Here is a 28,000-nt window from a genome sequence, read left to right as displayed (position 1 = left end):
TTTCAATGCAGGCATAAAAGCGGAAGTTGCTATATAACACAGAATGGCACGGAATCTGGCAAATCTATTATGACTTAACCAGAAAGTAGCGCTGAACAGCTAACAAAATGTTAATAAGTTAAATCACCCACATTTTTCCACACCATCCCCCCAAATATATATTTCCACTTAGCGTATTATTTACTTTAGTAAATGGAAGTTAATGGGCAAGTAAAATTATAAGAATAGTACTTACATTTTAGTAGACTTGAAAACAAAAGAAAATATATTGGAAAGATGGTTATTTAATATTGTTAAGTACAATATAACCTATTTTTCCCTTTATGGTTCAACGTATCCAGTGTAGGTTTTTCATATATTTTATAAATTAATATTATAGTTTACTGAAGTATTTGTTAACGTTGACAAATATATTACTTACTATTGTACAGTAAGAAGGAGAAATCACATAAGGCTCTATATGAAGCCTCTTTCGGAATTGTATTCTCTCATCGGTTGTGTCTCAGTGTCTTGACACCTCAAGCATGTTAATGGTAAGAACAAGAAGCAATGTGTCTGTGATCCAGAGCATTTGTCGCCGACCTTAAAAATAGATGTAGATTACTAGATAGTGTCTATAGTGCAAACTATTTGCAGTATGCAGGTGGCTTTTTAGCGGCTACTTGCCGTGAAAATAAGTAAGCAAAACAGCTAACATTTTTAGACCACCTGTAACTAAGGAATACCGGCATTGCTGCTTCAAATTCAAAACAAGTAGATGTTTATCGGCACAGTCAACCTTTAAATATTTGTGTTGTAAAGATCTGTGAATCTTTCACAATGGCTGATCTTTAGATTTATTCATTCTCATGAGAGGCGCATAAAGGGAAGCATGCTCTGCTTTGTCTCTCCTGAGGCTTGTTGGAGCTGCTGTATGTAGACGAAGAGGAAGAATAATGACTGTTTTAGGCTTTGTCTTTTTCACAGGAATGTTGTTCATCAATCCCATGATTCTAAAAGTCAAACCAAGAACCTTCTCTATAATAGTAATCATTTTCCGCTGTAATATCATCCATTATGCCGTCGCCATATGAGGTTTTTATTGGAAAATGTTCTTGCTTCACTGCAGACTAAATAGTGCTCACAGGTATACACAGAGTTTAACCTGAAGATTCAGTCAGTCTGTGATACAAAACCAACCAAGAGCTATACTTGAATTTCTGAAGCGATGCTATTATGATAAGGGCTAAGTCTGTAATACATCATCTCTGGGCTGTCACAGTCATCATGTCTCCTGTGATGTTACAGATTGTCGTTTTTAACCGAGTCGCACAGCTAGTTGTCAGACAAAGGCTGCGTACTGATTGGTTCCATCTGCACACACTGACAGACAAGAGCAGAGAGATCAAAGGTTATTCAAATAAGTCCGGTGCCTCCAATTAATGTGGAGTTACCTTAATTTACGGCCAATTTTAGATGTCCCTAAGTGTTTTTTATATATATTGTTTCTGTGTGTAGGTGGTTATGTCAACAGAAAACCCCATGATTCTAACGGCCGTCTCTCAGATCTTAGACAAGTGACCCTCTGAGGGTCACCCAGCTAAATATATGTAGCATCCCTCCCTAAAGCTGTCGTTTCCTTTTTATACTTCTTGAGCTAGTCTGTCAAAAGACCCAGGAGACAATCCCCAAGGGTTAAGCATATATGTTAGCATTCGTTTGCGTTTAGTGTGAGTCTCTAGAGAAATTACAGACTGATGTTATCCAGTTTCAAAGAGCAGATGACACCATCATAGCATCTATTATTTCTTATACAGAGTTGTCATGACACAGGTTTGTACCTGCTTTTTTGCATGCCCAAAGATTTAAAAAAAAATTGTTCACCCCCCCACAAAACCCTCATGTTATTTCAAACATGTAGGACTTGGTTTCTTCTGCAAAACACCAAATATTTTGAAGAACGTTGGTAACCACCTCTGACTGACCCCAATTGCACTGTATTTTTGTCGGACTCATTTCTGTTGAAAACCAAAAACTGCAGGTACTTTATATAAAAAATATTAACGTGAAATCCAACTGGCGTCAAAATATAAATCATTATTATAGGCCTATCATTGCAAATCGTCGTAAGAGTTTTGCAAAAGTTGCAGCTTTAAAGTGTCATGTTGGTATAGTAGCAACATGTTCACCTCCCCTCCTTAAGACAGTAATTGAGTAATGTTTTGCGCTCCATTTCACTTAGAATGCTGCTTTGGAAGGCTGGTGTTGCCAGTAGAATTGACTTAAGAATTAAAATACCAATCTGGCATTTCTGGCATTGTATAGTGTGGTCATTTCATTTGGTAATATCCAAATATACCCCCTGATCTCACCATACACTCTTTGCAACTGTTCCCCTGCAGTCATGGATTTGCATGCTCATTTGTGGGCCTCTCAGATGTCCTCAGAGCATTGGAGCCCACGCTGCACCTGCAGCCGCTATTGTTCAAATATGAACCGATTCATGCAGCTGAGTGTGGGGGCAGTGCAGTCAATGTGTCGCACATTTTGGTGGTCCACCGTTTTGAGATGTTTTCATGCTCTCTTGTAGACATGGGTGTTGATTTTTGGTGTGTTCTTGAGTCAAAGTGAACTGGGTTTTCCGTATTGTCCGTTTTATTTTCCCTTTGCTGTTTGTCTTTCACCTCACTTTAGGACAGTTATCGGCAGAACACACCCAGATGCTAGTTTTAATGCTAATGTAAATTCTCTGTCCAAATAAACTCCATTTCTCTGTGTTACAGATGCATTTGTCAACAGTCAGGAGTGGACGCTCAGTCGCTCAGTACCAGAGCTCAAAGTGGTGAGTCTGTTTGTACTCTATAAAGTGTTTTTCTATAACAAATGTACACATCATTTGGCTTTGCATTATTAAATATGTATTAATGAACGAATGCAGGATGTGAAAGCGGTGCACGTGTGGAATTCTGCAAAGATGAACAGGCAAATGTGTTTTACTTGCAGTGGAATTCAGTTGTTTTTTCTCATAACTAAAAAATGTGATTATCCTTCTAAATGCTCACCCACATGATACGTGCCAGACTCAACTGAGCTCATTTTCTCTGTTTACAGACATGGCAATTTCCTGCGAAATCCATCCCCACAGCTCTAAATTTAAACATTATAAGGTTTCAGAGTAATGCAAAAACAAGTTTTGAAAGATGAATTTGTACTCTGTTCTTATTTAAACTTTGTCACTTAAAAGTTTAATAAGCTGCTTCGGAGGGTGAAGATCAGTCCGTACCCTCCTAAAATTGGACGATACACTGAATTCATTATGTTGTGATGATACTAAGCATGACAGTAGCTTTAAAGGTTACAAAATATGCTTAGACTTCAGTCTTCAGTCATCAGGATTTATCAAATGATCATTAACTCCATTAAAAAAAAGTAGACATTAAGCAGACGTTGTTTACTTACAACCCAAAACATCATTCCAGGCCCAAGAACCCTAATCATTCCGTGTGTTTGTATTGCAATGCAGGGAATTGTGGGTAACCTGGCAAGTGGGAAGTCTGCACTTGTGCACCGGTATCTGACAGGGACGTATGTGCAGGAAGAGAGCCCTGAAGGTAAGCGTTTCACCATCTCCTCTACTGTTACATTAAAACGTCTGGAAAATATGGAGACGCTCGAAAACTATCAATAATTTCTCATACTGTCTACATATTAAGAACAAGCCACATTTTTTATATTACAACAAACTGTGATGCTTTTTGAAATTTGGACTGTTTTGATTCTTAGATCCTGTTTTATGTTGAGTTCATCAAAAACTGTAAGATTTATTTTCTGATTCACCCGTGCCATTTTAAATGGCAACTCGTTTTTTTCACGGAATACTAAAGCAACAGTCTCACTTTTTTATATAATGTAATTGAACGGTAACCAGGGACTGACAAGCTCGAAATCTGATTAAACACACCACAAAGTATGACAAACAACTAGAACACTATATTCCACATGATTAATTCATGTCTTAACCTTACACAAAGTAAAGTGTGCTTTCAAACACAAGACGTCAAACTTTGTCACACCAGGTCTGATGTAGTGATGGCAAACATCTGGTTCTTATGTGTCTCTGATAGCCATGTCCCACATATTAATATGCACAAACACCTCTCGCACCTATGAGATTGGAGAACTACGGTGGAGGAGATTGTGTTTTCTGGATAACAATTTTTAAATGACAGATTTGCTGTCTGTTTCTTATGCTGGGTTCACACTAAACGTGAACAATCACGTTTCACAGCCTTTATTACTTGCAGGGAGAAAAAAAAAATTTTCGCGTGTGTTACACGTTCTGAGCAATATTTGCAACCTTTGCGGAAGACGAGATTGACGCATTGCCCAATTTGTGTCATTCCCATCGCCTTCCATGAATTCGAGTCTTTGCATTGACTTTGTATGTAATTTACTCGCGCAATTCGCTTAATTTGCATTTGGTGTGAACCCTTAGTTACACACAATGATCATATGTCTCCAGAAGACTTGTTACTGCTTTTTGGATCTTTTTGTCTTTTTCCGGTCATCATTTTCTTTCACTATATAGAAAAGTCATGTTTAGGTCAAATACCAAAGTCTTTAAGTTGTATCTGATGTGCTTATGCATTAAAGATTCATTTTTAGGGCTGCATATACAGATACACTGCAGATACACATCTAATGTCTCCTCTTTCTCTCTCTCTCTGCACACCTGCTGTTAGTATGTTAGCACGATACAGTAGTGCCAGAGGACTAGGCCATACCCGCCATGTATAATTGAGAACATTGAAGGCACTCTGCCAGGTCATCACAATATGCTTTCCTCCCTGAGCAAGGATCTGCTTTCAAAAGCTCCCTGTGTAAATATGTCATGCCTTTTATGACTGTTATTATGTGGCCAAAGTGGCCTTATAGACGAAATCTAATTTAATTCTGTTGCATTTGTTACTTGACAATTCTGAGTTATTCACTCCAAAAAGTGTCTGGGGTTCTTAACAAAGCATGAGGTCACTGGAAAGGGCTGTCAGTGGACCGATCATCTCATGGCTTCTCTTCTGCTCCTCACCCTATAAAAATCAAGCCACTGCATACCAGCGGTCAGCCAGGAAATCGCCCAGAAAGAAAAAAGAAAAACAGAGATGTCAGTTGCCTGTTTGCCACCGTGAATTAGGAAGGAAAGGAAACTGAGAGCGACATTAGAGAACGTTGAACTGAAGCAAGCTTAAGCGTCACAGTCAGACGTGTCGTGTTTGACACCAGCGTTAGAAATGCTGTTCAATTTGTTTAAACAATCAAACATGTTACTAAAAAGTTGATTGATTTGCCAAATTTACATTCCAGTACAGCTACCATGCCCTTAAAATGTTTTCCTTCCCTTGTTTTTTGAAGTTTCACCATTCTGGTTTTAAAAATAGTGTTTCCTAGCTTTGGTAGAGTAACCGCAAACCCCAAAACCACTAAATACAGCTGAAGCAGATTTTTTTTTACAGAAGACTCTGGAGTGAAAGTCGGCCACATGGGTTTTTTCCCTTCCCCCTTCATCACACATACTACATGAATAGACACATTCTCCGAGCTCATTAAGAGATATTATCACAAGGGCAAATGCCCATGTGTGTGTGTGTGTGTATTTATGCAAGAACAAAAAATCCCGGCCTTGTGGTCCAAACACCAACGCAGCCTTTACAGTTTCAAAACCCAGCACCTCATGTGGACCGACAACTTTGCCTCACATTTAATTGAGGAATGCAGCCCGGCGGGGTGCGTCAGTTTTGTGCCCCTCGGGTGAGAAATGCCACTTTTATCAGCGTCGAATATCGCAAATTTGGAAAAATCATGTGGGAACGGTTTGTTGTTGCAACCCATGTAGTCTTAATGTTTTTGCATGGTCTGTTTCCCAAAACCAAGTGGTGTTTAAGATGTTTAGAAGTGCTTTCTAAGCAGGCAGCTCTTTAGGATTAGAGGCCTTTGCTTTTTCCTTGCTTGCATTATGTGAGGGTAGGTTAGTCAGAAGTACATTTGTACCAAGCCAAATTTTCATATCTGTGCATCACAAACGCATTATTATGTGCCCCCCTGTTGCCAGAGTTTAACCGGCTGCGCATTATGCAGTTTTAAAAAGTCCTTCGCGATTGTTGCTGGCCATCACACTGTACGAACATGATCCCAGCTAAAAGTCATGTCACTGTGGAATCTTTGTTGGCATAATGTACAACAATAAAAACATCTGCAAACTAACACATACAAGAAGACTTGTCCGGAGAGTTTGACCTCATAGACTGACTGCCATATGATCTGCGCTGAAGGACTGCATCTCATCAACACTGCCTGAATTTTATCGGAGGTCAAATTTGATCCTTATGGTCATAATCACAGTTTCACCCGTTGCCTAAACGTGTCAGAAACCAATGCCGTCTATCCAGACGTTACGTTGTTACAGCAAGAACAGTACGTTTGTTTACTTCATTCCGAATCACTCTCATATCCTGAATATATACTTAACATGCATATTGCAGACTTATTGCTTTTGGCTATAAAAGAACACATCATATTTTTTCCAGAAATGATTATTTCACCATAAACATTCTTTAGTGCAGCGGGAGCGCTTTGGCTAATGTCGGACATAGCTTAAGGCCGTGGTCTTTGCAAAGGGTCAATTCCCATGTCACTGACATTTATCAGCTGTGTTGACCAGGTTAAACGTGTATATATGTGTTTGATTTGACTGCGTTCCCTCACACAGGCACCCTGAAACAAGAGGATATTAGATAAGATCACAGTGAATGAATGAAAGCTGTGCTTATTTCTCTCTGTATCTGTATCTAGTATGTTCTCTGTTTAACTGTTTCTTCAACTGTGACTGTGCATGTTCAGCTGGCCTGCTTTTTGATTTAAGTATTGTTTTATTCTCTCTTTCCTTGGCCGCTTCTTTAACTAGCTGACGTGGATGCAGGTAACTATTCGCTCTCTTTTCTATGGTTTATCCTTGGGGGAAGTTCTCTCTGTAAGAGAGCTGAGCGGATGGTCTCTCCTCTGTGGCTTCATCAGTCATCATTTATTAATTTGTGATATTTTTTGGTCTATATTAACATATGAGGTCCACCAATTTGTCATTTTTTACCGATTTTTTGATATCATGTTATGCTCATCACAGAGCTTTACGCAGATGAAGCCACATTACAGGAGATTCCACACCTCTTCACTCTCGAATCATTGTAGATGTGGCATCTTCCATCTCATTCAACTTCACAATGAATCACCAATCATACCTCTTCAGCGCCGTGCCGGTTTACTCTATCGGGCTATCAAAGTATTGTTTCACAGTGTTTGTTTCTAGATCTCACTGAGGTGGAATAAGAGAAAGCATACACCCATATCCTAGTTTCATATGTTCTTTGAATTAAGGAGCTTTAACCGGAGCATCTTTAGAATCACGTGAGATTGACAGCTCCACAAAAGCACAACCCAAAGTGTAATTATCAAAAGGGTGTGGATCCTTGAACTGTGCACTTGGTCTTGCTCTTTCTGAATATGTAAAAATAACCAGAGATTATATATAACTGAGTTCAGTCTAGATGCTGAGCATTAGCTGTCCTGACGCTTCTCCACTTCCTCTTCCCTCATAGCCGAACAGGCAAACCGTGTCATTACGGAAAAGCCGGCCGTCCTCTCCAGTCTAACCGCTTTACCCGAACCGCTTGCCCACACACAGTCATTGAGTCGCCGCTATTTGAGGTTTTGAATTTCGGTGTCCTTTTCCAACCAAACCTGGCACGTCGCGGTGACTTGTAAGACGCATGGGCTCCGGATTTTTGGTTCAGCGGCAGAGGAGATAAAACACTAGTGCCATCCAGACATGGAAAAAACAGAAAGGTGGAAATGCATGAAGCTGTAAAACCGATCCCACAAACCATTAACTGTACGTGATCTATGCAAGCAAGACATTAGCTTTGTCCTAAAACCTAGTGAATTTACTTTAGAGACAACGTTTGGAGCAGCTGGTATGTTTGTGATCCTCTTCCAAAGGGTACAATAATCTTCCAAATTCGTAATTTGTTTACAGTATCTGGAATTGTAGAGTTGGGCACAGGTAGGTAATGCTAAGGTTATGAGTTTGAGTTCAAGGAAGCATACCGTATAAAAATGAGTATAAATGTAAGTCAAGTCTGCTTTATTGAGAAGCAGATCACTAGGTTTTGGAACATGGCTGAGGAGTTTCATCATATGTCATCATCTAACATGAATCTCGGCATATAAACCACCACAGTATCTCAGAGCCCTCGCTGTAATGTAAATTTAGAAACCCTCAGTCTGATTTAAATATGTTTTTTCTAGCGTGAGTATTGTTCCCAAAGTCCATTATTTTGTAATAAACGTTTGCTAATCATCAAAGAAATAAACAACTGGAGGGTTTCAACACATCGTAGCGGTGTCCTGAGATGACCATTGAGTGTCCTATCAGGCCATGAAAGTGAGGTCATTGTTGCCCAAGATGCTTAGCAGGATAGAGCTGCGGTCAGGTTAAGACCTTGTTACATCTCCAGGAATGCCCATCTGATCCTCTTACACTTCAACACCTCATTCTCCTTCCTCCAACAGAAAGATCACCGATCTCTGACCGCTTCTCTCTCAGAGACAAACTTTTTATACACTTATTTACTCGGGATGCTTTGACCTTTAACACCACTCCATCACCAAACAGGACATTTGATAAACTCACTAAAGGAGTAGTTCACTTTAAAATGTTGGCCCCATTGACTTTCCATAGTAGGAATTAAAATGACTATGGAAAGTTAATGGGGCAAATTTTAAAGTAAACTACTTTAGTAGTTTTGGTTTTGTGCTTTTGTCAATTTATTTTATTTATTAATTAATTGATGTTGCTTTATAAATTTAGTTTTTGTTTCTTTTCAGTTAACTCTTTCCCCACCAGCCTTTAAAAAACTTGCCAGCCTACGCCAGTGTTTTTTTTTACATTTCTGTAATTAATTTATGCACAGACAATATATCAAATGAAAGAACAGAGTCTCTGCTTTTAAACAAAAGAAACTGTATTCTTCTATCTTCATTTGTTCTTATTTTTTATCACCCCTTAGATGTGGGTAGGTTTCTTCAAAAATCCATCACTTTGATTAAACAGCTGAGATAATAAAACATTTTGGTCAAAGACTCCACCCAGATCAGACTTATTAAAAACAGATCAAATATATACATTCTAGATTCAGAGATCCTATACTTTTTCCAAAGGTGTGTAACAGCGCCACCTGCTGTACAACAGTCAAACACAGATTGCCGTAATAACTCGTCTTTAATAACATGTCAATGCGGGCAAAGCATTAACAATTCTCGTTTCTTTAAACTTATTTCAGTTTATTTCCGAGGCAGCATTTCTAATTTGCGTTTATTTTTTCAATTAATATTTGATTTAAATCAAATGATTTTAGTAAATTTTAGTAATCTAGATGCATACATAGTTACTAAACACTTAGAGGAGCACTACAAATGGACAGAAATAGCACAAGCTGCCTGAACTTGGAGGGCAGAAAAATGTCGTAATGCTATATAAGCATACGGCTTCTTATACTTATCATGTTTATAATACAGTGGAAAAATATGCAAACTGATAAAGTTCGACCTATCTGCTACCATATTCAGCTCGGTATGTATCCGTGTTCTGTGAAGTCACGTGTCTGGAACGTTTAATGGTAAGGATTTGAATTAGTTTGTTATTTCTACCCGTTACGCACAGAACTGAGCTAAGCTGCAGTGGTCTGAAATGAAATCAGTATGCCAGCCTGTGGATAGATTCAACATTTGTAGTCTTTCTTCGTAAGGGTCTCAAATTCAATGTTTTTGGAGGGCACCACACGTTACCGTATTCTTTCTAGCAGGCCTAAGACGAAACAATTAAACTTTCTTTAATAAAACCGTTCCAGTAGTAGTTTGATTTGCAGAATAGATGATTTACTAAAAAGAAAACACAATCACATTCACAACTCGTTTTCCATGCCAATGGGCAATCCACCAATCAGCTCATTTTAGAATTAGAGACTGTATTGGCATTTCTTGGCACTTTAAACCGTTTGCATTCTTGTGTTGAACAGGGGGACGCTTTAAAAAGGAGATTGTAGTGGATGGACAGAGTTACCTCCTCCTGATCAGGGATGAAGGGGGACCTCCAGAGCCTCAGGTGGGTATTACACATGTCTCGCTTCCATTTCTGTACAGAATGCGTTATAATATAATGTGTAAGGTGAAGCGAAAACGATTTATTGCTCTTGTTTTATGGAGACACTAAAACTACTAAGTCATGTTTTGTGAGAGGCAAATAGGATTTTTAAGATCAACAGATTTGTTTAATCATGAACCCTTTTTTAACTTTGAAATAGTTTTATAAAGAATTGGTGATCTTTCTGTGTGGAGCTTTTCTTAAAGAAGGATGTTGTTGTAATGATGTTTCTCTTTTACTTTATTTTACTTCTTCTCTCCCACTCTCAATAATTGGTTTCTCAGTTTGCGTTGTGGGTGGACGCAGTGATTTTCGTCTTCAGTCTGGAGGATGAGATCAGCTTTCAGACTGTTTATCATTACTACAGCCGTATGGCCAGCTACCGCAACGCTGCAGATGTGCCCCTGGTGCTTGTGGGAACTCAGGGTGAGTGGGCACTTTCCGGAAATACAAAAAACTTTGTGATCCCTCAGATGTCTCATATAACAATAACTCCAAATCAAAAGCTTTCATCCAAGGCCATATTGCTTGGGGGTTTGGCCAAATGGTTTAAGACAGCTTGGTTCCTGGAGATTGTAATAATTATTGTAGGTGTTTATTATTATTTAATAAAATATAAAGGGCGCACTTCAGATGTATGCTGAAATGTATCCGTTATATTTCATTGCCGACTTTTGCTAAATTTGCAGACAATCAGTGCTTAACCTTTAGTCTGAGATTTCATGTCTGAAATTATCATTTTTTGCAATGGCTTTGTTATGAAAAAGTACTGAAAACTATGTAAATGTATTTCACGCCTTATACACTAGTGGCACTTATGTCCAACTTCACAAAATGATGATTTATTCTAAAATATTATTAAAGATGAATTAAAGAGTTTGTACGCTGCATTGAATAGTGATTGTGAAGTGAAGCTGTGGGTGGAATTTTATTTTACTGAAAAATATATGATTAATGATTTATGTTATAGTTCACACAAAGATGAAAATTCTGTCAACATTTACTCCCCCTCTTGTCATTCCGAACCTGTATGACTTTCTTTCTTCTGCAAAACACAAAAGAAGATATTTTGAAGTACAGCACAGCACTGCACCCCATTCACTTCTATGCAAAACCAAAGTCAATGGGTGCCAGTTTACAACAATTCTTCAAAAGAAATATTGTGTTCTACGGAAGAAAGTCATACATGCTTGAAATCATAAGAGGGCGAGTAAATGATGACATTTTTGTTCTTATATGCATTTATGTATATGTGAATAAAACATGTATTCTCTGATATGCTGTAGTTTGCCTTTTTGCAAAGTAATTTTGTTTTATAGATACCTCACAAGCACGACTGTCCTATATAAATCATTAGTGATTCAAGGCTATAAACACTAGGGGGCGCTAGATTCTAATCAATGGCAGGCTAGAAGAACAGCTCCTTAGCTCATTCATTATTGCCCTTGTTTCTAATTATATCAGAAGTGCTCCATGAGATCATTTGATAATTTGATATGCCTCTCACATTTGCGGTGACCATTTATTATTATGAATAAGTATTTTTGAGGGTAATTGTGGTTTAAATCATATTTTTCTCATCCTGACTTTTCGCAGATGCTATCAGTGCAGCTAACCCTCGCGTCATCGATGACACACGTGCCCGCAAACTGTCCAATGACCTGAAGCGGTGCACCTATTACGAGACCTGCGCCACCTACGGCCTCAACGTGGAACGGGTCTTCCAGGACGGTAAATGTCTTCGTACCAACACTTACAATATTATGATTCAGCAGTTTGCTGTTTATTTTTGCGGCAAAAAGAGTGTTAGGAGAGCTAGTTGATACATCAGCAATTTGGCTGGGTTACGGTCTCACTACTCTTTTTAGATTCATTTAAAGTGTCAATGGGTTTTCGCCTCCTTTGATCAGATTCATGAGACCACCGGTCATAACGGAGCATGCCTGGATAATCATTACTTTTAAATGATGTAGGTTACAGCGTAAAGAAAGTACAAGGTGACTTTGCCGCGGAATAGCCCGGACCAATCTGGCTTAATCAGCTCTTAATTACAGACTAAATGGCCCATCTCGCCTTTCTGCACTTCTCCTTATTGCTTTTTAGCTTTGCATAGATCTGGGCAGGATAGAATTTTAAAGCCTAGCATGCTTTGAGAAAGATAACGAAGATCATCGACTCTTCCGAGGGATGCTCCACACGCTGGTGCCTTCAAATGAGACAAAACACAATGCAGCAGTGAGACAGAGACATGTTGATGTTTGTGCAGCGTTTTGACATCTGTGCACCACTAGAGGGTGCAAGATGGTTAGAAATGAGGTCTTTGGAAAAAACTGCTGGGATTATGGACATCTGTGTAAAACTGGAATTCTGTTTATGTGCCTTCTGACTTTATGCCTATTGCGGTTTTTTTACTGAGTGTGTTGGAACTTTAAAGAGACATTTGTTTTCATAATCCTGGCATGTTCTTTGTTACCAATAGAGATTTAATAAGAGTGCATGTTGTGTAAAAGACAAGTACCATGAAGTACGAAAGTATGAGGCTTGGCCATCAAATACAGAGAGAAGGATGTTAACACTAGAAAAACACTATAAATAATAAATACAACAAAGCCATCAAAGCTCCAATTTTGTGAGCTTTCCAGTGTCTGCTATGGCCGGACACCAGATGTCTTGCTTTCGAAATGTTACTTGTTTTGTGCATAATTTGCATCTTATTTTTTTGTCGTAAGATACTGTACTTGTACAATCTATAAGGAATATTGTATTTATTAATAACCTGATTTCAGCATCAGACAAGTAAAAAAGTCTTAGCGATAGTTCAGCCAAAAATACAAATCTTGTCATTTCAAACCTCTATGACTTACTTCTGCAGAACACAAAAGATATTGTGAAGAAAGTTGGTAACCAAATAGCACTGCCCCCCCCCATTCACTTCTATTGTTTGCATACAAAACCAATGCAAGTGAATGGGTGCAAGGTAACAACATTTCGTGTTCTGTGGAAGAAAGTCATATAGGTTTGAAATGACAAGAGGGTGAGTAAATGATGACAGAATGTTTATTTTTGGGTGAACTATCACTTTATGCGCTCAATACATAAGGATGTGTTCAATGATTTACAGTATTTTAGCTGATATTTAAAAACAAATGTTTCTAATAACAGGTGAGTTATGATTCATATCCGAAACAAAAAAGGAAAAGATTAAATAAAAGTCTAATTTGGTTTATCATTATTTCTAAATGTTTTGTAAGAGGAAAGGCAATGCAGCGACTCATGTAGCCATAATGAGGCATGTGTAAGAAACCACAGTACATAATCAACACAATAGCAATAAATGAAAAGATGAAAAGTACTGTCATTTATGCTTCACCTGTTAGTGAGCAGACCACATAAGAGCATCAAGAAAGACATTTCTACACGTAGTGTAGCCTTAGATCTCTCCAGTCTAACATTTAATGATGCGTTGGGGTTGGTCTTACCATCTTAAATAATATGATTTAAAACAATCTTTCAACAAAATCACCCAATTTAAGCAAAACATTTGAAACTTTAACCCGGGTCAAGTTCCTCATCTGATCACTTTCTGTCATTTCAATGCCTGCTTGGGATCACTTTTATAGTTGCGTCCGGATGCGTGTGTTTTGCATTAGCACACGTGTGGTGGGGCGACAGATGCACGCAGCTCTGCGGAGGGGTTGGGCAGGCTGAAATGTTCAGTGGGAGATTTACACGCTAAACGCTCGACTATTATCTTCTTAATTATGACACTGTTGGCTGCAGCCAAAACTGCTGTAATTGAACCGTGTGTGTGCGTGTTTGCGTGCGTGTGTGTGGTAAAATAGTGGGTGCAAGTCTGTACGATGGCCAAACTCATCAGCAGAGCTAAATGAGAGCGAGAAAAGGCTAAATTCCTGATCATTACTGACAACGTCTCCCTGCATCTCTCATTTCATTATCCACAATTAATCACGCATTCTAATTATCCACTGTAGTGGAATTTATTGATGAGGACCGAAATTATTGTTTTAATGTTTTGCGTCGCACTGATAGCACAGCAACCGCCCAGAGGTGCGTGTGCGTGCGCTCATGTGTCGGGCCAACTCACACACACACCATTTTGTTGGCCTGATTTGGACTTATTCTTGCATCAAAGCATCGAGCCGTCATTAGTACACATGTGACCGTTATTAAAGCGTTTCAGACTTTGGCTCGCTGCATATTCACGGGCTGTTAGATTGAGATTTGACTTGAACTTCTTATTAGAAACACTAGAATCGCATGTAATTGTGTGGTGGTGTTTTTTGAAACAACTTTTGTGTCTATTTTTCCGCGTAGCCGATCTTTTTTGATTTATGATTTTTTGAGTATCATTTTATCGACATATTTTAAAACATTCAATTAAATGCGTTTTAAAAACATGCAGGGTTCATTTTTCTCAAAGCACTTCGGCTTTGTTAGTTTTTCACCATTGATTCGACACACAGCAGAGTATTCATAAAAGTGCTGTTTGTCAGGGAAATAGATTTTTGACAAAAAAGCATCACGCACATCGATTCCCGTCGCAGTTTTATGCGTGTTTGATGATGCCGGGTTACTTTCCGTCACAATCACTTATTACTCTCGGACAGTGGTCTGTATATACAGGTTTGTTCATATTTAAAAACACGGTTTAGAGGCATGGCCTTTTGCTTTTAATAAATGATAACCGTCTTTGGTTAGGCAAGCAGTAATATAATGACCCCAACGGCCGTAAATCAAATAACGCAGGCCAGCGAGTTGCATTGCTTTCCCGGAATGGTAGAAATGCCAACACGCAAATAACATTAACCATTAAAAATAATTGGCGCTGCAGTTATCCGCATTAGTTTTATGTAACAAAGTGTTTACGAGATGCAGAGAGGCAATTTATTTGTCTATTTGTGTGTTTTGCACTGTACTGTGGCCGTGTGTGCATGTGTGTTTGTGTTTGTCAGCGGGGCTTCGGTGGAGGTGAGGGGTCCTGACAGTTCCCCAGCCTGCGTCCATCAGCGTGCTAATTTAATTATCCTAATTACCCCCCTCCGCATCCTTGCCCGGCTCTGGCTGCCTTGTCACAATGTCACAGTGAGGATGTGGAGCTTTGTTAGTGAGCGTTAACAGCTAACTAGGTTTGTTGTGCGCTCTCTTTTTATCGGAATTAATTTCTTAAGGTCCTACAGTTTTGACCATTACCGTCTTTAATGGCATATCTTTTTTTATAGAACTAAGTTTGTCGGCCTTACTATGAACAATAATGACATTTATAAACGTAAAGGTGTCTAAACAAACAGAAGATAATAATAACACCGTTAATTCATTTTTACATACTTTATTGTACACCGTATATAGATCTAGAATATTGCACCTGTAGCTTTAAAAGCGATAGTGCACCCAAAAATCTAATTTGTCATTTGCTCACCCTCCTGTCATTTCCAACCTGTATGACTTTCTTTCTTCTGCAGAACAAAAATATTTTGAAAACTGTTGTTAACTGGAGCCCATTCACTTGCATTTGTTTTGTGTCCATACAATAGAAGCGAATGGTCTCCAGTGCTCTTCGGTTACCAACTTTCTTGAAAATGTCTTCTTTTTTGTTCTGCGGAAGGAAAGTCATAAAGGTTTTGAAATAAATGATGACAGAATGTTAATTTTTGGGTGAACTGTCACTTAAATTCTGTGCATGTGGCATGTAAATGATCGTACAGACGGGCTTAGGTGTGTACGTGGTTAACTGTGTGTTTTCGTGTGGTGTGTCTTTTACAGAAGGGCTAATTACCCAACAGTAAGTGCAGAAGATCTTTGACCCTTGTACAAGATTCCCGGCGGGCGGTTCATCTGCTTTGCTCTTCCTCTGACTCATTAGCTTATATTTATAGCACACGGCTGCTAACCGCTCTGACAGCAGGCTAATGAACATACCTGTGACTTTATTTAGTCTGACTTACCTGTTAGCTCTGTTCTTTCTGCGCTCTGTGTAGTATCTGCTTCTCTCTCTCCATCACATTGCTCTCCGGGTGTCGAGAGGATAAAGGTCAGTCTGTTGCACCAGCTCAGTGTTTATAAGAGGGGTCACTACTTGTGCCAGCATGTAGGGGGTCCGAGTCTTTGTTCAGCAGGGTTCTGTAATTTACAGAATTACAGCACAGTGTTGTATCAGCAGTGAATCGATGATTATATGAAAAGAAGAATGTACAGTCATGTGGTCCAATGAGTGATCAGGACCTTAGTGAGGACACGTCTTGTCTCATATTGCACAAAATGAGTTTGTTCTGTAATAATTATATGGTGGCTGTACATTATTTTGGTCATTGGACACGAAACACTGATGTAAATGGACAGTTTGTTATTTGAGAAGAAAGCTTGACAGGGACAACAGTCATTTGTACAGTTCAGCGGTCTTTGTACGGAAGTATCTGACTGCGGTAGATTATAAAACAGTACGTGTGCCAGAGAATCATGTAAGACGTAATCATCTTTTACTGAAAAATGAAACAACATTTTATCAAACTTTATTACTTGGCTTGATCTTTTAAGCAACTGAGAAGATGAGAGAGATTTCCTGGAAATGCGTGTACGGCCTGGACCTCTGCTTCTCATAAATGCGTTGGTGTATTATGCATGTTGTTTTTGACATACATTGTTATCATGATATTTAATGAAATGAGGTGGATTTGAAAATGTTGTTTATTAACGTTTATTGAATATTTATTTATTTGTTAGCTGGCAAGTATTCAGTCAAGGAGTTTGATGCCCTTTAGTATGTAAAGTTGTTGTTTTTAGTTTTAATATTCCAGGCCTCCTAACTTGCGTAATCTGTTAGTTTTTTGGTCATTTTAAAAGGTGATGTAGACGTTCAGAATTCTTTTGCATGATTTCAATATGCTTATGTAACAGAATAATGTTCATTTTTTTCCCTTAAGGGGACAGTTCACCCAAAAATGAAAAAGTTGTTCCAAATCTGTAGAAATGTCTTTGTTCTGATGAACATGGAGAAAAATATTTGGAGGAATGCTTGTAACCAAGCATTTATTTGGCCACCATTGACTACGATTGTATGAAAAATGACAATAAAAGTTGCTTTACTATGTTCTTCAAAATATCTTATTTTGTACTTAACAGAACAAATACATTTATAAAGCAATTTTTCCATACCATGGTAGTCAATGGTGGCCAAGAACTGTTTGGTATCCAGCATATTTTTCTCTATGTTCGTCACTCAGAAGAAATATATTTATACAGATTTGGAACAACTTTTTCATTTTGGAGTGAACTGTTCCTTTAAATAAACGACGTTACTCAAAAACGTTTTTTCGACTCTAGATTGGGTTTCATTAAGGTTAGTTTACCCAGAAAATTTTATTCTGTCCTCAATTATTCGACCTCGAGTTGTTCCAAACCAGTATAAATGTTGTTGAATGTTTGTAACTGAACAGTGTTGGGCCATTATTGACTAATAAAGTAGCATATGAAAACTACTATGGTTGTCAATGGTGCCCCAGAACTGTTTGGTTTCCCGCATTCTTCAAAATATCATCTTGTGTGTTTAACAAAACTAAGATACAGGTTTGGAACAACTTGAGGATGAGTAAATAAAGACAGAATTTTCGGTTCCTTTAAGCTGTGGCATATTCGTTGTGGAATCCATTCGAAGTATATTTTTATCAGAAAAGAGGTGTTTTTGATAACAATAATCCTTTATTTTAACCTATAAAAATGCAGATCATGTTCTTCCTAAAATAAAACAAATCACTTTTAAAAAACTATGGTTTATTATTGCCCCTTTGCAGATTTAGACTCTTCCAGAGAAGTCATATTTAGATAAGCACTGATATAAAAACAAAAGGGTTTAGCAAAATTTCCATGTGTCCAAATTTCAACTGTAATGTAAAAATCAAATGCAGTATATTTTGATATTTGCTATAAGCATTGTGCACGTTTATACAGTATATACTGACAGTTGTCAACTTTAAATGTAATACCTCAAAGTGTACTGCAATGTATTTTGCCAGATCTAAAGGTAAGAGTACAGCAGGGTAAATGTTTCTACGCTATAGAGGCTCTCCAGGCTGCAGAGTTTGAGCCATCGGCCATAAATCTGATCAAACGGGAAACATTTCCGGCAGGATAAATGGCTGCCTCTCACAGGGGAGCCAAGATTGATAGTCAAAGTTAAATTGTATTAGCCGTGCAGTTTAAATATTTAACCCAGGCTTATCATAACCGCTCTTAACACTTAAAGTAAAATACAGCAGGGACGTCCGGACAGGGAGTTGGGAACATATATCTCTCACAACCTCCAATGATACTTTAATAGTTTGACTTATTGCAATTGGTCATTATGAAGTGTTCTCACAAAGAATGAGAGTTACTGCATTGGGAATTGTTTTTGTATAGACCACTGTGGGTTTGAGAGCTGCGTTGGTGTTAGCATCCACCGTAACACTTGTAAGACCGTTGCTTTACTTTCTCTTTAATGATTCTAATTAGCGATTAGCGTGGTAGCGTGTCACTTTGAGTCTAAGCAAACACAGCTGCAGAGCATTTCTGTTCACGCAGCAGATGGGACCGCGAGAGTTGTGTCGCATCGAGAGCGTTTTAACAGATTATAACGTCGTCTGCCCTTGGACAGAGCTCTTTCACCTGAAGGTAAATGTTTATGACAGAATCATCATTAAAGCTCAGACGTTTAATAGGTCCAATTAAAACAATGATTTCATTTACAGCAGGATGAGAGTTGGCCGTATTTATTGGGAGCTGAAGTAATTGAGTTCTGGACACTTTGACTGTTAACTCTCTCCTGTCTTTGTGAGCCGAGACACTGCAGTTTAACCCTCTGGGACTCCTCGCTTTGGGATCGCACCCATAATCGTCCTGATCCTAACCGAGCACCTACAATTTAATGTATTTTTTCAGTGAAATCAAAGTGTAATATTTTTTCAATACTACAGCTGACGAAAAAACGATTTTTCGATCTATTGTGGCCATTTCGCTTCATTGTCTGTTGAAGTTCAACAAAATCAAACTTCAGGAGTGACACAAAGTCGTCCAAGAGCAATGTAAAAGACAGACTGCGTGACAAGACGTGTAGAAATATTACTCTTGCGTTGCTTGAAAGTGAATATGAACTTGTTTTCTGAGGTCTGAAAACATACAGAGCATATTTTCTGTTATTTTGACCTGTGGTTTGCTGCAAATATATGCAAATAGAAGCAATATTTTTATTTGAAAGTTGGGAGAAATATTGCGAGTAGTTCACAGAATGAATCAAAAATGATAATTTTAACACATACAGTGCCTATAAATAGTTAATTCAGAAAAACTGAAAGTAAATTAGAAATTTCAGATTTTTACGGAATTTGATATTATTGATGTTATTATAGACCACTTCGGAACAACACCAGTCCAGAATAGGTCCTATTTTTTAACTGCACAAACATTTGAACTGTGTACAACCAGCAGAACATTTTTAAGCAAATAAGAATGTTAAACGATTTAATTATATGTAAAAAAAAATGAAATATAAATGAAACTACGCTTCTGGAACAGTGTTTACATCTTGCAAAGTGGTCTGCAGCTCCTATTCCCATTCATTTTCTATAAAAGGAATAATTTTTTTTGGATTACGTATATTATTGATTTTTGTGCTCACATAGCAGTTTCGAAACATTCCAATAAAGTAAAAAAATCCTAAACTCAAGTTCAGGTTTATGGTTGCAGATTCCGAAATGTTGGAGGCCAATGTTCATTATATAAGAAAATATAACTAAGCACAGTTATGTATGTACATAGGTTTAATTTTAGTATTGATGTTTAGATCAAAATGTATTGTAGTGTATACATTTTTAGTGCAAACGTGAACTAAAGCTTCATGGTCAAATTGAGCCTTGTGTGCTTTACATCAGATAGGTTTGAAATTCCCATAGCTCAGTTGATAAACCATTTTGTTAGCCTGTCAAAGTGCTCAATCCGAACACACATACAAAGTTGAACACACATACTGATAAAAAGTCCCTTCGAATAAGTGTCTTGAATAACTGAAAATGTAATGTATAATTTGTTTGTCTATCAGCTGACTTGTGCGACTAACAAAAAAGCACACAAAAAAGTTTGTTTCATCAGCTTTCTTTCACTCATTTGTTTATCACTGATAAATGTTTTCATAGACATGTGCAAGCAGGACAAATATAAACAAACACATTCAGCAGAACGTCATTTTTAAGTTACAGGCAAACTAACAGAAGCATGTTCACCCAGTGAACATTAATGAACTTTAAGAATTCCTTTTAACTTCTGAGGGAAAACAGCCAGCAACTCTTATCTCCGCGTGCGTCCGTTTTAAGGGATTTATGGTTTAAAGAATGAGCTGTTCTTCGTAAGCTTCCTCCACATGATGGGATCAATGTCGTTAGCAGCGAGATGACGGAGCGCTAGAACATCTCTCTGCGGGACGGGCGCAGATTGCCACAGGGGCCGTCGGCCGATCGATAGGGAAAGAGGCAAGCGATTGACTAATACTGCCCTTTTCCTGGTGCGGGTAGAACGGCGGGGGAAAAGAGGAATGAACGGGGGATAATAATGCTGAAATAATGGGCCTCCGTAGCGCTAAGAGCAGCGCAAGTGGCGTCCTGTGGAGGAGAGCGATGGGCGAATTAGGGGCGACCTGGGTTAGCGATTTCACACACACACACACACACACACACACACACACTCATGAGGGGTAATGAAGTGCTCCACTTCACCCGTCTGACTAGAGGACTAAAGTTGTGTTTTCTGAGTGCTGCTATCTGCCTAATATTCGATGTTGCTCTTTATGGTACAGTACATTCCGCCTGCTCTTTTTTTTGTCTTAGATGTGTTCTTTGTTTGTCATTTCAGTGGCTCAGAAAATTGTTGCCACCCGGAAGAAACAGCAACTCTCAATCGGACCCTGTAAGTCACTACCCAACTCACCGAGTCACTCTTCCGTCTGCGCAGCTCCTGTGTCTGCAGTGCATATTAGCCAGGTGAGTATCATGTCAGACATAAAAGAAAAGACTCAGAGCGGTTTTTCAGGCAAATGGAGGTTGCAGAAAGATTTGAAGGGTGCCAATAAACGGGTGTATTAGAGAAAACTAAAATGTCATAATGTGATATTCCCCACACATCGAATTGTTTTACTTTAATGAAATGTTGGAATATTGTAGATTTTTTTATAAAAGATCAAAAGGAGAAACACAGATTTACACCCTGCTTGGCTCATATTTACCAAGGGTGCCAATAATTGTGGAGGACACTGTAACATCTAAAATGTTCAAGTATGGTCGGCTGTAGTGTAATCTATACAATCATTCGATACACAGTCGATAATAAAAACAATTTTGTAGAATACAAATATGTAAATGTTTCACCCTAAAATGAAAATTCAGTCATTATTTACTCACCCTGGGGTTGTTCAAAACCTGTATAAACTTATTTTTTGTGCTGAACACAAAGATATTTGTAAGAATGTCAGCAACCAAACAGATCTCATCCCCGAATTATTGCCATAGAAGGGAAAATAAATCCTATGGGAGTCAATGGGGGATGCGATCTGTTTGGTTGCTGACATTCTTCCAAATATCTTCCTTTGTGTTTAGCAGAACATGTATACAGGTTTTCAACACATCATATTAGTTTACATTAGTCTCTTTATTTTTCTCAGCGACTATACATGAATTACAGTTGACATTTGAATCAAACCAAAATCTAGCCTATATATGGAAATAAACAATCAACATTGAATATAAAATATTTTAATATGAAAATGCAGTTTAGCTATTGAAACTTTAGCGCCGTCACTTAAAGTTTTGTTTCTTATCACCAGATAAGAAATGCTTGTGACAGATGTCATTGCCTTGACCTTGCAGTGATTGGCCTCTGCTCATTTGCATAAATTGAGCATTTCTCAACTTTACTGCATGTCCACCGTTTGCACCACTTCGCTGTCAATCTCACACAAGCTCCCATAGAGAATGAATTGGAAACGCCACTATGTTCCACACTAGTGAATACAAACCATGTATGTTTTAGTTTCTTTTCAAAATCGCACCTTCTCTTTCTTTCTCCTCAAACAGATTCATTTTTCCCCGCAGACAGTAATCCTCTTCCACACGGCTCAATCCTCATCGATTTCTCATTAGCAGTGTACAAGTGCAGCCAAGCTTAGAGAGGATTAAAGAAGCTCAGTGAAACTGGAGGCCTGTGGCGTTTCATTGTAATGTGAGATTATTCTCTAGCTATTGTATGTGATTCTGTGTGTGTGTGTGTGTTACAGACCAGTAATGGTGGAGGAAGTCTGAGCGATTACTCGTCCTCCGTACCCTCCACTCCCAGTACCAGTCAGAAGGAACTTCGAATTGATGTGCCCGCATCCGCCAACACACCTACACCCGTCCGCAAACAGTCCAAACGACGTTCCAACCTCTTCACGGTCAGTCTGTCCGAACTTGAGTCACAAGACGACGTATCTATTTGATTGACAGACATTTGAACTCTTTCCGTGTTGGTGTTTTTTACCTGGCAGTACCACACTATCATTTTGGAATTTGTATGACCTCCAACACACAAGTATCAAAAGAAAGAACAGAGTTTTTGATTGTGAACAAAATACAAAAAAATAACCACCTTGGAATGATACGGTTCTACCTGCATTCTGAGCAGTTTTGACATATTGAGCTTTAAAGTTTTTGAATTTCATTTGACTTCCATTTGATGAACCTTCTCCAAAATGTACACATCATAAAGATAAAACTTACCCTGTAACAACTTTTTATATTATGTGAATAACTCTTGACTAAAAATGTCAGATAGAACCTAATAATTCCAAATTGACGATTTCCTCTTACTTCATTCTTTTTTTAATAACACTTGAATATGGATAAGTTTCATGAAAAAATGTTTGAAGAAAAAGGGGAATGTTTTGTCAAATACTTCTAGATCAGTTTGAGAATTAGGATCATCTGCTTCTAAACAAAACAATATTTTAGCTTCATTGTTTTTTATCTGCACTTAAATATGGGGGAAGCTTCTTAAAAAAAACAGCAAAAGTTGGGTTTTCAAGACATCTTTCAGAACAATGATTCGCTTGTTTTTGGATCATAGATGCTGAATTCTTTCTTAAAATTATTGAAACTTACCGGACACGACCGACACGGAAACCACAACAGTCGTGTCGCGCCGCATCCAGTGTGGCGAAATGTTCTCATTAAGATGGGTCCTTTTGTCTATTGTCGTGTCACGCCGCGTCCGGTGTAGACACTGCGTAACAGCGCCCTAACCATATAACGTTGAAATTATGTAAAATGGTGTCAATGCCGCGTATTAGTTAATGTATTCATTTTAATAGTTGAATAGAGTGTGTTATAATATAGAATTTATAGTAATAAATACCAAAATAATAAAATGTGTGCTTGGATTAAGCCCTTAAGAAGAATATTACAGATTGAATGCTTGCATGACTTCTTTGTAATGGTGTAATGATTCTGGTTAAAAAAAGTATAGCAATCTTTCAACATGAATGTTGCTACAGTGTGTCTTTGAGAGTTCAACTATTCTTGTGCTATGCTCCTTAGTATTGTATATCTTCTTGGCTTTAAGAAGTCGTGGGGGTGAGGTCACGTCAAGGTCAAGTTCACCCTTACCACACCCCCTTGACTTTTTGAAGTTCTATGTGTGCCCCGTACTCCAAACTGCATCTAGTCTGAAGTCGGGCTCAATTAGCAGCTCGCTTGCCTTTGACTAAAAGGATCTCTTATCCCCCACAGTCTCGGAAGGCGAGCGAACCAGACAGGGAGAAGAAAGGGATGGACGGTCGCGCAGACAGCATTGGAAGTGGCCGCGCTATCCCAATTAAACAGGTAGGGTCTGGCGGGCCGTCTGGGCCGTTCTAATTGGAGTCCAGCAGCGGCGTATTGTGGACGAAGGGGCGTGAGATCAGGACTAAGCCTCACGCCAAGCTCGTTTGATGTCGTCTCCTTGATTAACAGTGAAAGCACGCACTTGACATCAATTAGAGCCCGACTCTCCCGCGTACTGAAATGAGATCATTAGGATAAGAAGTGGGAAGAGATCTCACCCTCTGCCCCCCCATCTCGCACTTCCACCTTCTCAAAAGCAATAATAGAAATAAAGCAAGAGAACCCTAATGAAGTGCAGTCTGCGCCAATCTGCATATGGGCCCATCTCCCCAAATACCCCAAAACGCTTTGATTGGGTCATCGGTAGGAGACGGGGGTCATCTTCACATCACGTTTTAGTCCTTCCACCTCCACCCCCGCGCTGTGGGAGAGATTGTTTGACTTGGCCTTAATTTGTCACAAACAAGAGTGTGTGGTGAGGGAGATCCAGCTAGCGGAAGGGAGGGGGGCGAGTTCTCTGTGTATCGCAGCTGGAGTGTAGGAATCAGGTAATTAGCGGCACTAATCGTGCCCTCTGATGTCAGAGCCGTGGCCTTGTTTGTAATTTTATAATGAACAAATTGCATCTCTGATTAAAGCTGCCTTTAAATGAGATCTGTGTTTATTAGCGCGCCACAGCGGAGCAGCGCTTCCGTCGGCCGCCGTACCGCAGGCTTGGGAATGTGTTCACAACCCGCTGGGTTTGCATTGAGAAGCTCTGTAGAGAGCGAAGGCTGCGGAGTTTCTTGTCATTTGAAAAATTATTTGAATTTATAACGGTTGGCTCGGCCCGTCTTTTCTAGATTAAGAGATTCAGGAAACCACATTTCTGGCGTTAATAAAATTATACTAAAAAACTAACTCTGTAGTACTGAACAGAGATTTAGTTCCTAATCCAGGAACAGGTTACAAAAGTAAAACTAAGTTTATGTAGAATGTTGTACTAAATATTTTGTTTATTTGTTTAGATGTATTACCTATGGTGGGTTGTAGGGGTGATATGATACACAATTACACATAATGTAAAATGTGAAATTCAAATAACGGACATATCTCCAAAACATTTGTTAATTTTAAAGAACCAACAACATTTAAGGTTTAAATGAACCTTCTGTACTTCTGCATGTGAATTAATACAAATTTTATAGACATGTTACTGAAAAATTCAACTAAGTTTCAGTAAAAAACGTAAGATTAAGAAATGAAACCGTAGGACGGAACTTCTTAAAACCACACAGATATAAAATATTGATATGTTGACCTGGGTCAACCAATAGAATTGAATAGATATCATGTTGTCAAACAACTGCCATATCTCATCCTAAGTTTTAGGTATTGTGGGTTGCAATATTTGTTATTTTAATTAACAAAATTGCTGTTTTCAAGCCTACCAGTCAAACGCAACACAACTTGCACAGAAAAATAGTGTATCATATTATTTATTATAAATAGTGAAATCTAGTATTTACAAAATAAATATATGAAGATGCTAATATATGGTTTCACACATATTTGGGTAGTTGACAAATAAATCGTTCAGGTGTGACATAGCAAAATGTTGAAAGCAAATTGTCAATATTGCATTATTTTATATTATAAAAATAAATCTCCATCATGCTATTTTATATGATAAATATGTATCTTGGTTTTTTTCTAAATGTTTGCAGTCACGCCATAGAAGGGATTTGCATATTAGTCTGTCAACTACTTGTATACAGATCTGTGAATGAAATTGGTAGAATTAAAGTGACGGTTCACCTGAAAATATATCTTTTTTATTTTCTCACTCTCATTCCAAACCCGTATGACTTCTTTTCTAATGCTGAGCATAAGAATTTTTTTTGAAGCATACTGGTAACAACATTGGACCCCATCAACTTCCACTGTATGGACCACTGAGACATTTCTCAAAAATGTCTTGTTTTTTTCTTAAAAAGGGTGAACTAATGATGACAGAATTATTATATTTGGGTGAGCTATCCCTAAAATGGGACATGTTTGTTTCACATTTTAAGAATCAGCCTTGTACAGCGGTTCACCTCTGTGCGGTTCCTTCATGTGGAGGCACACAGGCAGCGAGCCCGTCTTCTCCCCACCTCCTGCGGCTCTATTTGCATAAATCCTGTTAAAGTCAGTTGCGGTTAATGAAGAAGAAATGAGGCTGGCCCAGCTACAGCGGTGCAGAGAGCAGGGCATCACGCTAGTGGCAGATGGGAAGGCTGTGCCGTGGCAGGCAGCTGTGCGGGGAAGGCGAGAGCTGCACACAGGTTTAACTATGATCAGTCTCTCTGTTCCGACTGCGCTGGGCTAATTTGTATGTGCCATGCCAGAAGCGATCAAGAGTGAGCGATAATGTCGATTCTCATGAGAAGGATGGCTGCCTTTACCTAACATGTGTAACACGACAGTGTCGTATAACTCAAACTCATACATATTAGGAATGATTACCAGATCACTGCAAAAAAGCAATGTAATTATTTGGAGGGGTCCAGGCACGGAAATGTTTTTATTGAAATGATATGCGTGTTAGCCTAGAGTCTAGTGAGACATTAGCGATCGTGAACGTGTTGCGCGGGGGTCTGGCACTGAGCCATAGCTCCGAAGCATATCTCAGCCCCCTTACACTGCAGGTACATAAATGAGGGATTAATTTCCCTGGTGTCAGACAGCTTTCCACACACTCTTGTGCCGATCGGTGCCCGGGTCTGTCATCTCATGAGAAGATCAATCAAGCAGCTCAATTCATCAGAGCTTTACTAGCTTTTGCATTGCAGTCGCTTGTTGGGGTCTAGTGTTTAGGGGGCAGGGGATAGTTCACCCAAACATTTTTATTCTGTCATCATTTACAAACAATCAGGTTCTGTAAATCTTGCTCTTCAAATTTGTATACGTGTTTTGTTAAACAAAAATGTTATGCTGAACACAAAGGAAGATACTTGGAAAAATAGCCGTAACCCAAAATGTAAAATTTTAAATGTCCTTTTTTGTGCTGAACACACATCTCATCCCCCAGTTATTGCCATAGTAGGGAAAGTTAATATTATGGGAGTCAATATGGGGTTGAGATCTGTTTGGTTACTGACATTCTTCCAAATAGATATCTATCATAAATTGATATAGATTTGGAACAACCTGAGGTGGGTAAATAATGACAGAATTTTCATTTTTGGGGGAACTATCCCTCAATGCAAGCTGAAATATTAGTCAAATTAAACAAAATATTTATAAAAGAAAACTCAGTGGTGTGTTATTTATGGATGTTTACCCAGAGACGGATTGTTGTTGTTCTGTTTGTGAATCAAAATGACATCTCTAATGTAAAGTATATCTATTACAACACAACAACTTTGAACAAACACACGATGGACAAATACCCAAAGCCATCGACCAGAATCCCTCCATCAGATCAGTGGCTGCGGCAGCATTTCCCATGTAATTGGGCGTTACGTTCAGGCGACGAGTGTTTCACCAACAGCACAAAAGCGACCCGTGTGCGTCCGCTCGCAGACGATAACGCAGCCGAGCAGTTTGCGCTCAGAGGCACGGGGCAGAGCTTCATTTAGGAATGGGATGTTAATTGATTTGATAATTCCCCGTGGTCTTTCCTCTTACGTGCTCGCGTCCGTCTCGATCTTCCTCCTTGCCTCTCACCGTCCGCGGCAGACTGCCAGCCACTAGAAATGCTTTTCGATTAGTGTGTGTGTGAATGTTAGGGGACAACCTAATAAACGAAGTTCTTCAAATCAATATGAAATGTATTCAAGACTATTTTAAAACTGAAAGTTAAAAAACAACATTTATGTTTCACGGTCTTTCTGATCTGAAATGCATTTTTTGTGAG

At 38.7% G+C, this 28,000-nt stretch overlaps 1 protein-coding gene across 2 annotated transcripts in view; it reads left to right on the top strand.

The window, feature by feature from the left end:
- The window catches only part of agap1 (ArfGAP with GTPase domain, ankyrin repeat and PH domain 1), a 132,270-nt gene that overhangs the window by 58,287 nt on the left and 45,983 nt on the right, over positions 1-28,000 (top strand). For both annotated transcript variants that reach the window (XM_079460481.1, XM_079460480.1), the window contains exons 2-9: positions 2,763-2,821; positions 3,503-3,590; positions 10,104-10,189; positions 10,513-10,654; positions 11,825-11,959; positions 21,122-21,249; positions 22,539-22,694; positions 24,028-24,120. In XM_079460481.1, the coding sequence (XP_079316607.1) occupies positions 2,763-2,821; positions 3,503-3,590; positions 10,104-10,189; positions 10,513-10,654; positions 11,825-11,959; positions 21,122-21,249; positions 22,539-22,694; positions 24,028-24,120 (887 nt within the window). The remainder of the gene's footprint in view (positions 1-2,762; positions 2,822-3,502; positions 3,591-10,103; positions 10,190-10,512; positions 10,655-11,824; positions 11,960-21,121; positions 21,250-22,538; positions 22,695-24,027; positions 24,121-28,000) is intronic.

The sequence above is a fragment of the Barbatula barbatula genome (assembly GCF_947034865.1).
Source record: "Barbatula barbatula genome assembly, chromosome: 7".
Classification (NCBI taxonomy): Eukaryota; Metazoa; Chordata; class Actinopteri; order Cypriniformes; family Nemacheilidae; genus Barbatula; species Barbatula barbatula.
The sequence above is the reverse complement of the archived record's forward strand: the minus strand, read 5'-3'. Positions and strand labels throughout refer to the sequence as shown.